The 13,319-nt window shown below is 41.9% G+C and overlaps 1 protein-coding gene across 6 annotated transcripts in view; it reads left to right on the forward strand.

Moving 5' to 3' along the window:
* The window catches only part of SMURF2 (SMAD specific E3 ubiquitin protein ligase 2), a 60,035-nt gene extending 46,748 nt beyond the window's left edge, over nucleotides 1–13,287 (forward strand). The window contains exons 11-21 of one of the 6 annotated variants that reach the window (XR_005956694.1): nucleotides 2,379–2,586; nucleotides 4,194–4,297; nucleotides 5,186–5,300; nucleotides 5,714–5,892; nucleotides 6,330–6,467; nucleotides 6,693–6,813; nucleotides 8,133–8,334; nucleotides 9,297–9,372; nucleotides 9,642–10,756; nucleotides 11,264–11,347; nucleotides 12,758–13,287. Coding sequence is in view for 1 of the 6 variants with exons in the window: in XM_041485640.1 (XP_041341574.1) it covers nucleotides 2,379–2,586; nucleotides 4,194–4,297; nucleotides 5,186–5,300; nucleotides 5,714–5,892; nucleotides 6,330–6,467; nucleotides 6,693–6,813; nucleotides 8,133–8,334; nucleotides 9,297–9,372; nucleotides 9,642–9,741 (1,243 nt within the window). In the remaining 5 variants the exon portion in view is untranslated. Of the gene's footprint in view, nucleotides 1–2,378; nucleotides 2,587–4,193; nucleotides 4,298–5,185; nucleotides 5,301–5,713; nucleotides 5,893–6,329; nucleotides 6,468–6,692; nucleotides 6,814–8,132; nucleotides 8,335–9,296; nucleotides 9,373–9,641 lie in introns of all 6 variants that reach the window. The other 5 variants (XR_005956691.1, XR_005956692.1, XR_005956693.1 and 2 more) reach the window with 5 other exon arrangements.
* The last annotated feature ends 32 nt before the right edge of the window (nucleotides 13,288–13,319 follow it).

Consider the following 13,319-nt stretch of genomic DNA (forward strand, 5'->3'; position numbering starts at 1 on the left):
GAAAAACTTCAAACCCTCTTAGCCACAGCAGTGCAATTCTGAAACTGTAGAAAACTCAGTGAACTGGGCTGTATTTGACAAACTGGCCTCCTCAGGTGGGTTTATTTTGAAATGGCAGAAAGGGCACAGTAGCCAATTCTACGTGGATTGTGGAGGACAGATAACAGAGCTACCTTTGTTAGCTGGAAAATCCAATTTGACTTTTAATTTCCAGAATCACAGAACCATTTAGCATTTATTTGAACTTAGAGTTTTCCTGCAGTGTGCTGAAGTTCTTCATTTGTCCATCTGTCTTTCATTAGAAAAGGATTTCAGAAACTCACCCAACAGTGTCATCAGCAAAGTCTGCTGCCTGATAAATAATTTTTGGTGTTTATTCTTTTATTACACCAAACAGGATGTGTGAAAGTTTCCCCTGCCTTGAGCCCGCCTCCTTATTTGTTCTTTAAAAAACAAACAAAAAAAGTAGTCTGCCTTAGGCCTGTCATTTTGTAAATTATCTAAGAAATAAGTTTAGACTTTGTGTGGGATGGGTGTGATAGAGTTTTAGGTTCAAAGGCATGAGAAAAAGTTTACTCTCAGTGATACTTTTTCTGTTAAGCTGAGTAAAACCATTTGTTCTTCCAGTTATGACATTGTAAGTTATGAAAATAATCAGACTGGTTACCCAGTTCTGTTCTGAAACATTGACCAAGAGTTTGTGATAATTTTGGTAAGTTATGGCACCTGAAAAGTATTTAGTTGAATCCTTAAAGCACTGTATGGAATCAAGCATAGTCACTCAGCTGTGAAAACAAACTGAGAAATGAGATGTAGCGACCTCAAGCACTGCAGGTTGTTTAGCTGATACTGCACTGATCATTTTCAGTCAAATCTGGAAGATGTCATTTTCTTTTTCCCCTCCTAATACTTCCTTATTTTGGAAAGCACTGTGTGGAGAAAAGTAACAATTTCATTTGATGTTAAAATCATGCTCATTTCAGAGATTACATTTCCTTTAAGAATGACCCTGTCCAGCTTTGTGCTTTGGGGAACTGTGACTTTTTACCCTTAAATGTGATATGCAGGGGTGCTCACTTTAGTGTATAAATATGGCTTTCTCTGGTAGTCCTGTACAAGGAATATTTTCACTTAGTCCTCCTTATGGAATTAGAAATTCCAGTTGATAGAATAAGGATTTAGCTTTAATATTGTATCAAGTAAATACAGTTTAAATGAGATTCATATTTAAAACTAATCTCAAGTGAAAGCTACCATGCACATGGCACAAATGACATAGAGCCACAGAACCAGAGCCAGTGTGTGTCTAAATTATTACAATGATTTGTATTTTTCTGGGTGTCCCTGTGGAAAAGTCTGGAGGTAAATTTTGGTTGGCCGGGAGAGTTTTCTACTAGGCCTTGTCTCAAAACAGACAATAGCCTGAAATTATAAAATACATTAAAATAGTGTTTGGTTCCCTTTTTTTTTTTCTTTTTTTTTTTTGATCGTTGATATTTAAAAAAAAAAAGAACTAGCCTTCCACTGGAAAACATTCTAAATTGTATTGTTTCTTATGTATCCAGTAAATGTAGGGTATTCTCATGTGCTTCACAGAGAGATGATATTCTTAGGCTTTAAAAATACAGTTTTTATCCTGTATTGCTTGGGAATGCCATACTAAAAAGCTATAAAAATATCCACTCACTGTGTACAAGAAACAACACAGAGAGAACATCTCTGCAACATGATCCATTTACTTTTCCTAGTAAGAAGTCAGATTTACAAAATCTCTTAGAATTGCTAGTAAAAATACTTGTTTATCTGTGCCAATTAGTTCCATGTGAACTCCCACATTCCTGTGGTCCAGACTAGGCCAGGTACAAGGGACAAGGTCCTTGCCAGGCTGCCAGTACAAACATCTTTTTGTAAGCTTACTCTTTTCCAGACAAGCCATTTAAAACAGACTATGGTATTGACTGTAGATTAGAGGCAGAGTGTTTGGCAGATCCCTGAATTTTAAAATGGAGGAAGGGAAAACACGTAAAGGAAATATGGAAATGGTCTCTGAGAAATTCAGTGTCAGCAGCTTAGTACTAAAATTGTATGGATAATACCTTATTGTATGTGCTGTAACCTTTTGCATACTTTGTAGAGTAGCACCAATAGAAATAGCAAGCCCTAAAAACACCTGATAGTTGCCAAGAAAGACAGACCCATATGTCTTTAGTCAGGATAAAATCGCTCTGAATTTATTCTTTACTGGCCCCAGACGTTTTCAGCGTAATCACAGCAATAATCACAGTAAATTGAAAGCAGTTCAGGTAGGATGCCTGAAGGTTTAAGGAGAGAGCAGGGGCTGGATGAACGCTCTCTGAGGCAGCTGTGTGTGCTTGCAGCCGGCAGAACCAGCTCAAGGACCAGCAGCAGCAGCAGCAGCAGGTGGTGTCCCTGTGCCAGCTCCCGGACGAGGCCGAGTGCCTGACGGTGCCGCGCTACAAGCGGGACCTGGTGCAGAAGCTGAAGATCCTGCGGCAGGAGCTGTCCCAGCAGCAGCCTCAGGCTGGCCACTGTCGGATCGAGGTCTCCAGGGAGGAGATTTTTGAGGTAACTCGAGATTTTGACTCGTTTCTTAACAGGGGGGGAAGGGAAGGGGCGGGGCATTGTTTATAGCTGTGTAAAGGAGTTGTTCACTTAGATGGAAGCTCGGAGGCTGCAGTTAAAACTGGGATTTTACTGTGGGAAGAGGAGGCATTCCAGGGGGATACCAGCACTGTGGGAAGAGGAGGCATTCCAGGGGGATACCAGCACTGTGGGAAGAGGAGGCATTCCAGGGGGATACCAGCACTGTGGGAAGAGGAGGCATTCCAGGGGGATACCAGCACTGTGGTGAAGAGGAGGCATTCCAGGGGGATACCAGGACTGTCATGCAATTAATGTAGATGCATTTACCCTGTAGAGATGAACTAAATCAAGGAAAACTTTCTCTGTGGTTGGAGATGTGCAGCCTGTGTCAGGAACTGGGGAAGGAGTCCAAGCACTTCATGTATCTGAAGATCCTGTCTCACTTCTTCCTTGTATTTGAGAAGTTGATGAGTGTTTTAGAGGGGATGTTAAAAATTCAACTCTATTATTAGTGATCTTTGATACAGTGTAACTTAATTAAAACTACTACTGAATAGGATTCCTCTTCATAGTTTGGATTTCTTATCATCAATCTGAATTCTCTCTGCAGAATCAGACCAATTTTACAGCTGTCAGGGCTTCTGAATGGCCAGAGATGCCCACAGTGGGGTCTCTGCATTCTTTTTGGGAATGTGATTCAGCAGAATCATTCTGTTGACTTGACTAAACACAGTGATAATTCATTAGTCTTTTCTGGAGAACAGTTTGTCCTTTTGAGGACTTTTCACCCATCCCACCCATCCCTGTTGCATTTTTACCCCACCCACCAAACTTGATCTCCCCACTGTGTTGTCACAGTTTTTCCCGTGAAAAACAAGAAAGATTTGTGTTGGTCTTCCCTTTGGAGAGTCAGATCACTTTGTAAGCAACTGAAAGAAGGGAGGGAAAGCTATGAATTATGATGTTCAGTCTGTTATGTTGGGTCCCCACACCCCCACCTGCCTCTGTCCTGTAGAGGCAGAGCTTGGGGCTGATACTGGATATAAATAAGAACCAGACTTTTCTTTTTTTCTCTAATTCCTTTGCATTTGTTTTGCCTTCCAACTTGCTTTCTGTGTTTCCTTGGTGAACACTTACTGACAGAGGAATAATCCTGTGGATTTACTGGGGTGGCATTGCTGATTCCATTCTTAAGGTGCTTCTTGGAGGCTGTTTTACCCAGAGTACAAGCTCCACTCTTGGCTTTTCAGGCTGCAAAAATCAGGAGCCCTTATGGAAAACAAAAGGAGTTTACTGACACGATTTTTTATAAGTTATGTGAGAATGAGGGAGAATGTTCTGATCACTGTTCACCCCTGGAAATTTAGTGGGAGGTGGTTCTTCTCATCTTCTCATCATTTTATTTGACAAGTGGAGAAAACGAAGAAACAATCTGTGATTTGAGAAACAAATGAAGATCAGGAAAATACTGTCCCCTTTAAGAGTGCTGCCTTTGGGCTAGAGTCTGAAACCCCCTTCACTTCAATACACAGCAGCAACTTTTACTCTGTAACCAGCAGTTAATAAAGGGAAGTGTTGTGTGTTCACAGGAATCCTACAGGCAAGTCATGAAGATGAGGCCAAAAGACCTGTGGAAACGATTGATGATAAAATTTCGTGGGGAGGAGGGCCTTGATTATGGAGGAGTTGCCAGGTAAACAGTGGCTCTGTCTTTCCCCTGCACCCACCCCTGCCAGCCTCCCCTGTGCTTTGAATCCTGAACCAGCCCAGCTTCTTTTATATTATTATTATTTATTTTTATTGCTGTAACAGATTAAATGTCAGAAGAACATATGGCTCTAGGTACTATTGTAAAAGAAAAACTGCAACAAAAAAAGAACTAATTTGTTGAAAATAAAATGCAAATTACACATCATGTCAAATATCTGTCATATGTGAGAGGTTTTGGTATCTATTGAAATTACCACATTTTTCTTTGGTTAGTGAAGTTTGGGTATGTGAGAATATATGCCACTAAATACTTGGCTTTATGGCACAGTTTTAACCAAAAAATGTGCTTTATTGCAAACTGTCACTGCAGTTTGAAGCAAAATGTTGCCACCAGCTGTTGGTGGGCAACTTCAGTCTGTCAATAGTGTGAGGTTATTTTTCCCTTATAAAAAAATGACATGCACAGTTCTCAGACCATTATTTACTGATTTGTGAATACATAATTAAAACTTGAATTAAATATATCCATTACCTGAAAGATGGTTTACATCAAAAGCTTTGATTCCAGCATCTTGCTATTCAATATCTTGACTTAGTGTATAATGGATGTAGGAGAATCACAGTCAGAAACTCTCTTGGAAATGAGTAACATGAAGGAAAATCTTGGAAATCCATCAGCTGTCAGGTGTTGTGTGGTTACTGAGCTAGTAAAAATAATTCTGATTTCAGCCATATCTCAGCATGTTCAGAGATAGCTTCCTTCCCACTTATGTTTAATAGTAAAATTAAAAAAATCAGATTATTTTGAAGTGGTTCTCAGTGTAGGAATGCATTCATCTGTAGAGTACCAATAAATGATTTTATTTTCTAGGGAGTGGCTGTACCTGTTGTCCCATGAAATGTTGAATCCATACTATGGGCTCTTCCAGTATTCCCGAGATGATATCTACACGCTGCAGATCAACCCCGACTCCGCCGTCAACCCGGTAGGGCTGGAGCCGTGTGCTGCAAATGAGTGTTTCTGACCAGGAGCAAACACTCACCTGGACAGGGCTCAACACTTAGGAGCCAAATTCTTACAGTTGGTACTGCTGGACGCCGAATTTGCACAATTATATGATAGTTTCTTTTTTGCACTGATCGAACTTCTCAAGTGTGTTCTTAATTTTCTGTCAGATGTCAATTTATGATTCCTTTGGGAGAAATTCAGTTTGATTGTTACTGGTAAGACTCCTGGACTGGAAGTGAAATGCTCAGTGTGCCATGCATGAAAACAAAACCAAACCTGTACAAAGGGTGTGGGCTTGGGGTTTTCTTTTTTTCTGGGTGTTGAATTTTGTCTCATGCTCAGCAGTGGGGTCTTACTCAGCGGAATGGCCTTGTCTGTGCTCTGCTCCAGGAACACTTGTCCTATTTCCACTTCGTGGGCCGGATCATGGGGATGGCTGTGTTCCACGGGCACTACATTGACGGGGGCTTCACGTTGCCTTTCTACAAGCAGTTGCTTGGGAAGCCAATTACTTTGGATGACATGGAATTGGTGGACCCTGATCTCCATAACAGCTTAGTTTGGATACTGTATGTACTCTGTGGGCTACCTCAGGATTTTAGAATGCTGTCTCTGTTATGTGATAATGGTCCTAAATCCTGGAAATGAGGTGTATTTTGATCTCCTTCTCTGGCAGATTTAAGAAATATCTTTCACACAGTTCAGCTTCTTTAAGGCTAAAAATGCTCAAGCTACTTAAATTTTAGGGGGGAGGTGTGTGGAGTTAATATTAATTTATTAATTTTACCTATTCTCTACAGTTACAGGTTATTAGAATATAACAGTGAAACTTGGATAAAGATTTTAAAATGTAACAGAGTAAAACTGTATGTTCACTTTCTGCATCCAGGCAGGGCTTTGAAATGCCACTGAAAAATGAAATTGTGCTTCTGTCAGATAGAACGTGGCTGTCATATATTTGCAGAATATGTTTTCCCTCAGTCATTTGCTGCTTTCTTTGCGCCAGTGAGAACGACATCACCGGGGTCCTGGACCACACGTTCTGTGTGGAGCACAATGCCTACGGGGAGATCATCCAGCACGAGCTGAAACCCAATGGCAAAAGCATCCCTGTGACAGAGGAGAACAAAAAGGAATATGTCAGGTACATCAGTAGCTTTTCCCAGGGCTCTTTTTCTGTTTCCTGTGACGAGGAGGAGCCATTTCTTGCTGAAGTAATTGTCAGTGTTGTGCTGTGGGGTTTTGCTGCGGGGCTGTGCAGTGCTCTGGTGTAATCCTGTCAGTGGGGCCGTGTTTTGGGGCTGGATAAATTGCAGGTTTATTGTATTGGAATTCATCCTCCACAAACCCAATTTGCACTTGCTCGCAGACTTTATGTGAACTGGCGGTTTTTACGAGGAATTGAAGCTCAGTTTCTGGCGCTCCAGAAGGGATTTAATGAAGTAATCCCACAACATCTGCTGAAGACATTTGATGAGAAGGAGTTAGAGGTCAGTGCACCAGTGTTGTGTTGTGTCAAGTGTAACGAGGCCCTCGGAGCCGCAGGAGCGCGGGGCTGTCCCGGCAGTCCTGGTGTGCTCTGGCTGGGATAGGGGCAGGGCAAGGGCTGAACAGCTCAGGGGGACCATGGCTGTGTGTGCCTCCCATGAGAGCTGTGGCTGTTTCTGCAGGTGATGGCTCACAGCAACTGCACAAGTGGCTGCAGCCCCTCCCTTGTAGCTCAAACCCCTCTGAGCCTTCTGAGGACCTGCAGTGACCTCGGGCGGTGTCACTGCTCCAGCAGAGTTCTCACAGGGCAGTTTCCTCACGTGAAATTCAGTGCTGCCAGGAGAACAGGCTGTCACTCCCTCCCAGCCCTTAGTGCACTGCCCTGAATGGTCTCAGGCACCTGGGGTTTGGCAGAGTTCAGTTTTGCCAGACTCCATTGGCCCCATAAATCCAGCAGAAGGAAAGGTGCTGCCACAAACAAGTGTGCTACAGAATGTCAGGGTCAGCATCCAAACAATATCCTCTGAAGACAAAGCCACAGATCCCAAGCTTGCTTTAAACTGAAATGTAATTGCAGTCTGCGGAGTTGAGGGCTTTGCCATGTAAAATGGCCACAGGTAAATCATTCACTTGTGCTTCTGATCCCTGGGCTGGAACATGGTGATTGCTCCTCCTTTATCCCAAATATTCTCACTCCCAGCAGTGAGCCAGCCATGCTGCTAGCCCAGAACCATTTTGCAGCTGTAGAATAAGAAAGGGGAAGGTCCAGTGTTCTTAGTCATAAAAATGTCTTCAGAATTATGATCACATCCTCGCTGAGCTTAACGCGATCCATTGTGGATCTCCCTTCAGGAGCACTGAAAGCTCAGTGTCAGGAAAGGCTGCTCTGTCCTTTGTCTGGTGCCACAGGAACAAGATTCCTTTTGGGGCTCCAGAGCTGGACCAGCCAAACTGCACCCTGGGCCATGCTCCTGAAAGAAATACTGAGGTCAAATGTGAATTATTCCTGCGCTGTCATACAGGGGAAGAATCTGTGCTTCTGTTTAACAGACAGGCCCTTTTGTCTAAGCTTGAAATGGTTGCTTGGGTTCTTTTTCATTTGAATTGAAACCATTTGAAAAATGGTTTGTGTACAGAGGTAAAATTTAAAAAACAAGAAAAATATATTTTTGCATTGCTTAAGATGAGGGAGAAGTTATAATTTGCCTTTGATATAAAATCTGTCCATTTTTCACTATCATTTCTTCATAATTTGGCTCCAAACCCATTTTTATAGTGATCAGTGACGAAATAATATAATAAACCTATTTTAAATTTACAGCTCATCATTTGTGGACTGGGAAAAATCGATGTCAACGACTGGAAGGCAAATACCAGGTTAAAACACTGTACCCCTGACAGCAACATCGTGAAATGGTTCTGGAAGGCTGTGGAGCTCTTCGACGAGGAGAGGAGGGCGCGGCTGCTGCAGTTCGTGACCGGCTCCTCCCGGGTGCCTCTGCAGGGCTTCAAGGCACTGCAAGGTAACAGGGCCTGTGCCTGGAGCACGGGATCAGCTGCCTGGGACTTCCAAAGAGCCATTCCAATGGTCTGATTGCAATCACGAGTAGCTCTTTTGTGTGTGTTTGGCTGGTACCTTCTCGTGCAGGTGCAAATGGCTCTTCTATTTCATTTCTTCACTTCTTTCTCTAGCAGGAGGTTCTGATCAGCTCAGATCTTAGAGGGGTTCCAGAAGCCAGGGTTTTAACTCCTAACTTTTACAAGCCCTCATCAGTTGCACAGCTCTGGCGGTTCTTTTAGACTGAAATGCAGTAACACAACTCAAGCTCAGACTCTTATTTAACAGCAGAGTCCCCATGAGAAACACTGACCCTCTGAATTGTATTTTTAATGGCTGCTCAGACCAGGATTCCAGTTTTGCTCAGGTTGGGACATTTGTAGCCTCTCCTGTCCTGTGTGGCATCTTCAAAGCAGAGCAAGTCTAAACAATGGCTGTGCTGCAGTCTTTTTTCTTTAGCAGAGACATTAAAGGGATTTCTAGTACTCAGATTAATTTAATAAAATTATAAGGAATTGACACTGTGACGCTGTGGGATTCCAGTGGAATTGGCCACTGTTCAAGACCTGTTATAAAACAGGGACAGGTACAGCTGTGTAAGTTTTGTGGTATAGGAGGGATGAGAGAAGAGAAACTAAAAACTGTTGGAATTGTGCAGTACACTGTGTGAAAAAGCTGATTTCTTCTTCTTTATCAGTGCTTTTTCCTTACCTTTCCTTTAAATAACTGCAGGGCTGTCTGGGTGGGCAAGGAGGGGTCTGTCCCACAGCCACTGGGACTTTGCAGTTTTTTCCTGCCTGTGTATGATTTCATCTTCCTTGGTGCAGAGCTTCTCTTTGTATATTAGTTGCTCTCTTATTGTTGCAGTGCAACGAGGACATTTCATGTTATTCCACACAGTAACAGAGATCTCCTCTGGATTTTCAGGTGCTGCAGGCCCACGACTCTTCACAATACACCAGATTGATGCCAGCACTAATAATTTGCCGAAAGCTCATACCTGGTAAGACTTTCTCAGTTCTGTGTTGTGATCTGTACCTTAAAGACCAATGTGCTGTCAGAGTATTTGGAGCGTTGGAGATTTTGGCTTTTATGACGTAATCCAAGCTGTCCCTTAGGGAGCAGCAGAGGTGTGAAATCTGGAGATGGCTTTTGTTTAACGGAGCTGGGTGGCCTCCTTAAGCCTTGCTGGCACCATCTGCAGCCCAGTGAGGTGTGGCAGGCCTGGCAGTGATGGCTGGGGAGCTGAAACCTTCTGTGCTTTCCCCCCAGCTTCAACAGGATCGACATTCCCGCCTACGAGAGCTACGAGAAGCTCTACGAGAAGCTGCTCACGGCCATCGAGGAGACCTGTGGCTTTGCTGTGGAATGACCCTCCCAGCCTCTCCCAGCCTCTATTTATACTCCTGTCAGCCAGAAAGCCCTTCCTTCCCTCAGCCAAGACTCAAGAAATGCTTGAAATACAGGAAACTTTCCCTTTTCTACACTAGGACATTGGGAGGGAAAGGACAACTTTTGGATTTTTTTTTAAAATTTTTAAATTTTTTTTATTTCAAGAAAATAGGTTCTGTGGTTCTTGCCATAGGATCATTCAGCTGCTATTAAAAACTAATATCTTGAACATACAGAATGCTGACTTTTCCTACATTTCAACAGTTAAGCAGTATTCTATACTTAAAGACTACTACTATTTTTGTAAGAGGTAATCTATTATATTTGCCTACCTGATTTCTATTCTCAGATACCAAGACACAACTTCAGCAGTCGGTACAAGTCACGTTTCAGCCTGTTTTAAATGTATGATACTGAACAGCATCTATACCTGCTATTTTTGGAAAAAAATATTTTGGATTATTCTAACTTTGCATAAAATTGGCTGAAAGAACCATTAATCTTTTTAATGAAAGCCACTTACATGTTAACTGCATTTTCTTATAGTAAACCATTATATTCTGCAATGTAAATTCCAGGTAAATGTTGCCACAGGGGCTTTTTTTATATTTTTCAAACAGGAATTCCGAATATGTAATTTTGGGGTCCTATTTATATCACTTGTCAGATTCCTCCAGCAGAATTTCTAGTGAGTGACACAGACTATTTGGTACAGTCCTTGTGTTTACACGTGGAATAACCTTTTCTTAATGAACAGTAGGTGTTTTGATTTTTTTTTAAACAGCATTTTTCTAACAAGTCTGTCAAGAGTACTTTTTGTTGCTTTTGACCTTAAATTGAAACACTGCATTTTTCAGCTGTTGAAGCACTGATGGGCTTTGCCAGCAGAAGCCTGTCAGCAGTTTGTTCCAGAATCCATCCTGTCCAGTCAACCAAAGTTTGTTTGAATGCAGCCAAATCATATTCTGTACTTGTTGATGCTAAAGATTTATCAGGTAAAACATGTTGTAATCTCTGTCCAGCTGCTCATGACACGTGGGTTTAAGTTACAGCTAAGGAAAAATGGTGTATTGACTGAAATATGTGTAATGTGCTTTGGAAATGAGGTTGTAAGAGCACATAATTTATTGATTGTAGGGATGGAAGTAAGTATATATATGATTTATAGCATGGGTTGATCTCTTCAAAGGGGAATAAAATGCACTACCAGTAGAGGGAACTGAACTTTGGTGTTAGTTTGGAAATTCTCACTTGAGGTCTGTCTGATCTGCTCGTGGTGTGTGGATAAATCAGGCTGCTTCAGAGACAGTGCCCTTCTCCTCTCAGCCATGAGAATATTTGGAATAAGTAGCAGTTTTTTTCCAATCAGTGTTGTGTTTTTGTAACTTAGGTTACAATTAATCATCAAATCTGCACTATTTTTTCACTGCCAATGAGAAGAAAGTTGAAGGTGTTGAAAATGCTAAAGGGATGGGATGTAACCAGCTGTTCCACGTTTGCAGTGTAGGTCACAGTGAACCAGCTCATTTGCTGTCTGTTCTGTGGAGCTTAAACTAAATTCTGCTCTGCCAAGTCTGACTGCCACAGTGAGTAAACTACTACTGGATGTTGTGTGTTAGAATAGTGGGCAAGGGAATACTTTTATAGAATTGTGGTGAGAATCTGGTGAGCCAAAGCCACATGTTGGTTTGATTATTTCTTTTGTACAGCTGTTGCTGGCAGGTTTGTTCCAAGGGACTTGTTTCCCTTTCTGGGCTGGCTGCAGGATGAGGCTACTTAGGGATGTAAACAGAAAGCCAGGAGACTTGCTGTGACAGCCAGGCTTGAAACACAGCAGAGCCTTTTCATTTCAGTGGCCTCTTGCACTCCTGTTGAAGGGCTGCTACTTCTGCCTCCCTGCTGGGCTCCCCAGTGCAGGGCTGCCAGGTCACTGGGAGCAGCGCAGCTCTGGGGGAGCACAGCAGCTTCCTGCCCTGAGTTTGTCACTCAGAGTGCTGCCCGTGGCTGGGGCCAGCTCCAGCCCTGCCCAGAGCCTCTGCTCAGCCCCTGCCAGGTCTGAGTGCTGGCAGTGACAATCGCAGGGCTTTTACAGACAGGCTCTTGGGACTGTTCACAGGGGACACTCCAGTGTCATAGAACTGACAGAAGTGATTTTTTAAGGGTTTGGTTTTTTGTTTTACCCCCTGTGTTTGCCCAGCCTGTGGCCACAGCCTCCCTGGGCATGGAACATGGCAAATCTAAAATCTGGATGGTGGATTTATTGAATGGTTATGGTCACCTTGCTGTCACAAAAGCACCTTTGGGGAGGGAGGAGATGAGCTCTGCAGAACAGAGACCTGAGATCAGCTGATAATTGCATTCATTTTCACAGCAGCCTTAGCAGTACATCTGTTTTTCTACTAAACATTTTGGTATGGCATTGAGAATTTTTTTAAACTGCTACAGATATTGTAAATTTAATATATTACAGGCAAAACTAGACAAATCTGCATTGAACTTTCCATAGTTAACAGATGAGGATGACTATACCAAGTATTTTGAGTGCCTTTCTACCTTCATAAAGACTGAGAGCTTTAACTAAAGCACCTCATCACCCAGTCAGATGTTTATCTGAAAGTGGTAAAGGGTTGATTCCTTTCCAAAATTTTGTTTCAAGTACATGTCAGCTACTTTCCCCTCAAAAAGGTGCTAAGCCTAATATTGCATTGTAACCTTGGACTTTCACCCCATGATTAATGTGAATATTTATTTCAATGTGTCCCTCTTACTGGGTTTTACTTTATCCAGTCTTTAGTTGTTTTAGAGTTGTCACATCATGGTTTTATGCTGTTGCTTTTCATTATGAATGTTTAATTATGAACAGTGACTTTTGTAGATTTCAAATATACAGTTCACAGTTGAGTTTCAGAGGATTTAATTTCTTGGTGTAAAGAGTTTTGTAATGGTGCTTTGTACAGTATGTATTCTAATTTTTTTTTTTTTTTTTTTGCACATAGGTTCAGTTTCCCTAAACTGATTTATTTGTACCAAATTTTTGTGTTGTACTAAAGTCCAGAGCACACAAGCTATTTTGAAATTCCTGTTCCACAACACTACATGTGTACTGAACTCCTGGTGTGTTTAAAAGGCTGCATTGATGGAAGTTCAAGCTTTGCTCCTCTGTCACAGCACCATCCTCCAGCTCGATGTAGCATCTTTTTAAACAGCACCACACAGTTAACAGGTGCCATTTGTTGTACTTTACACTATGTAGTAGGTTCCTGGCTCTACACATCCTCAGTTCTTTGTTTGTAGTTGTAATTAGTTTATACAAGTGTAATTACTCCACAAACTGACAGTTCTTAGTTTATCATTTCCATTGTATTTATTACAGAGTGTTTTAGCATTGGTATCATTGTATTTTCACCCAGCTGTTACATGAGCTTTAACAAAAAAAAATCTGTATAAAATGGTTTTTAAGTACTTAATGTATGTACCCATGCAGAAGTTGAGCAATAAATTGTATGCTGTTTGCACTGTCACAGCATCAATGGTTTTAAAAGTTTTAAGTTTTTCTTA

This window comes from Pyrgilauda ruficollis, unplaced genomic scaffold (genome assembly GCF_017590135.1).
Source record: "Pyrgilauda ruficollis isolate IOZ18807 unplaced genomic scaffold, ASM1759013v1 scaffold72, whole genome shotgun sequence".
Classification (NCBI taxonomy): Eukaryota; Metazoa; Chordata; class Aves; order Passeriformes; family Passeridae; genus Pyrgilauda; species Pyrgilauda ruficollis.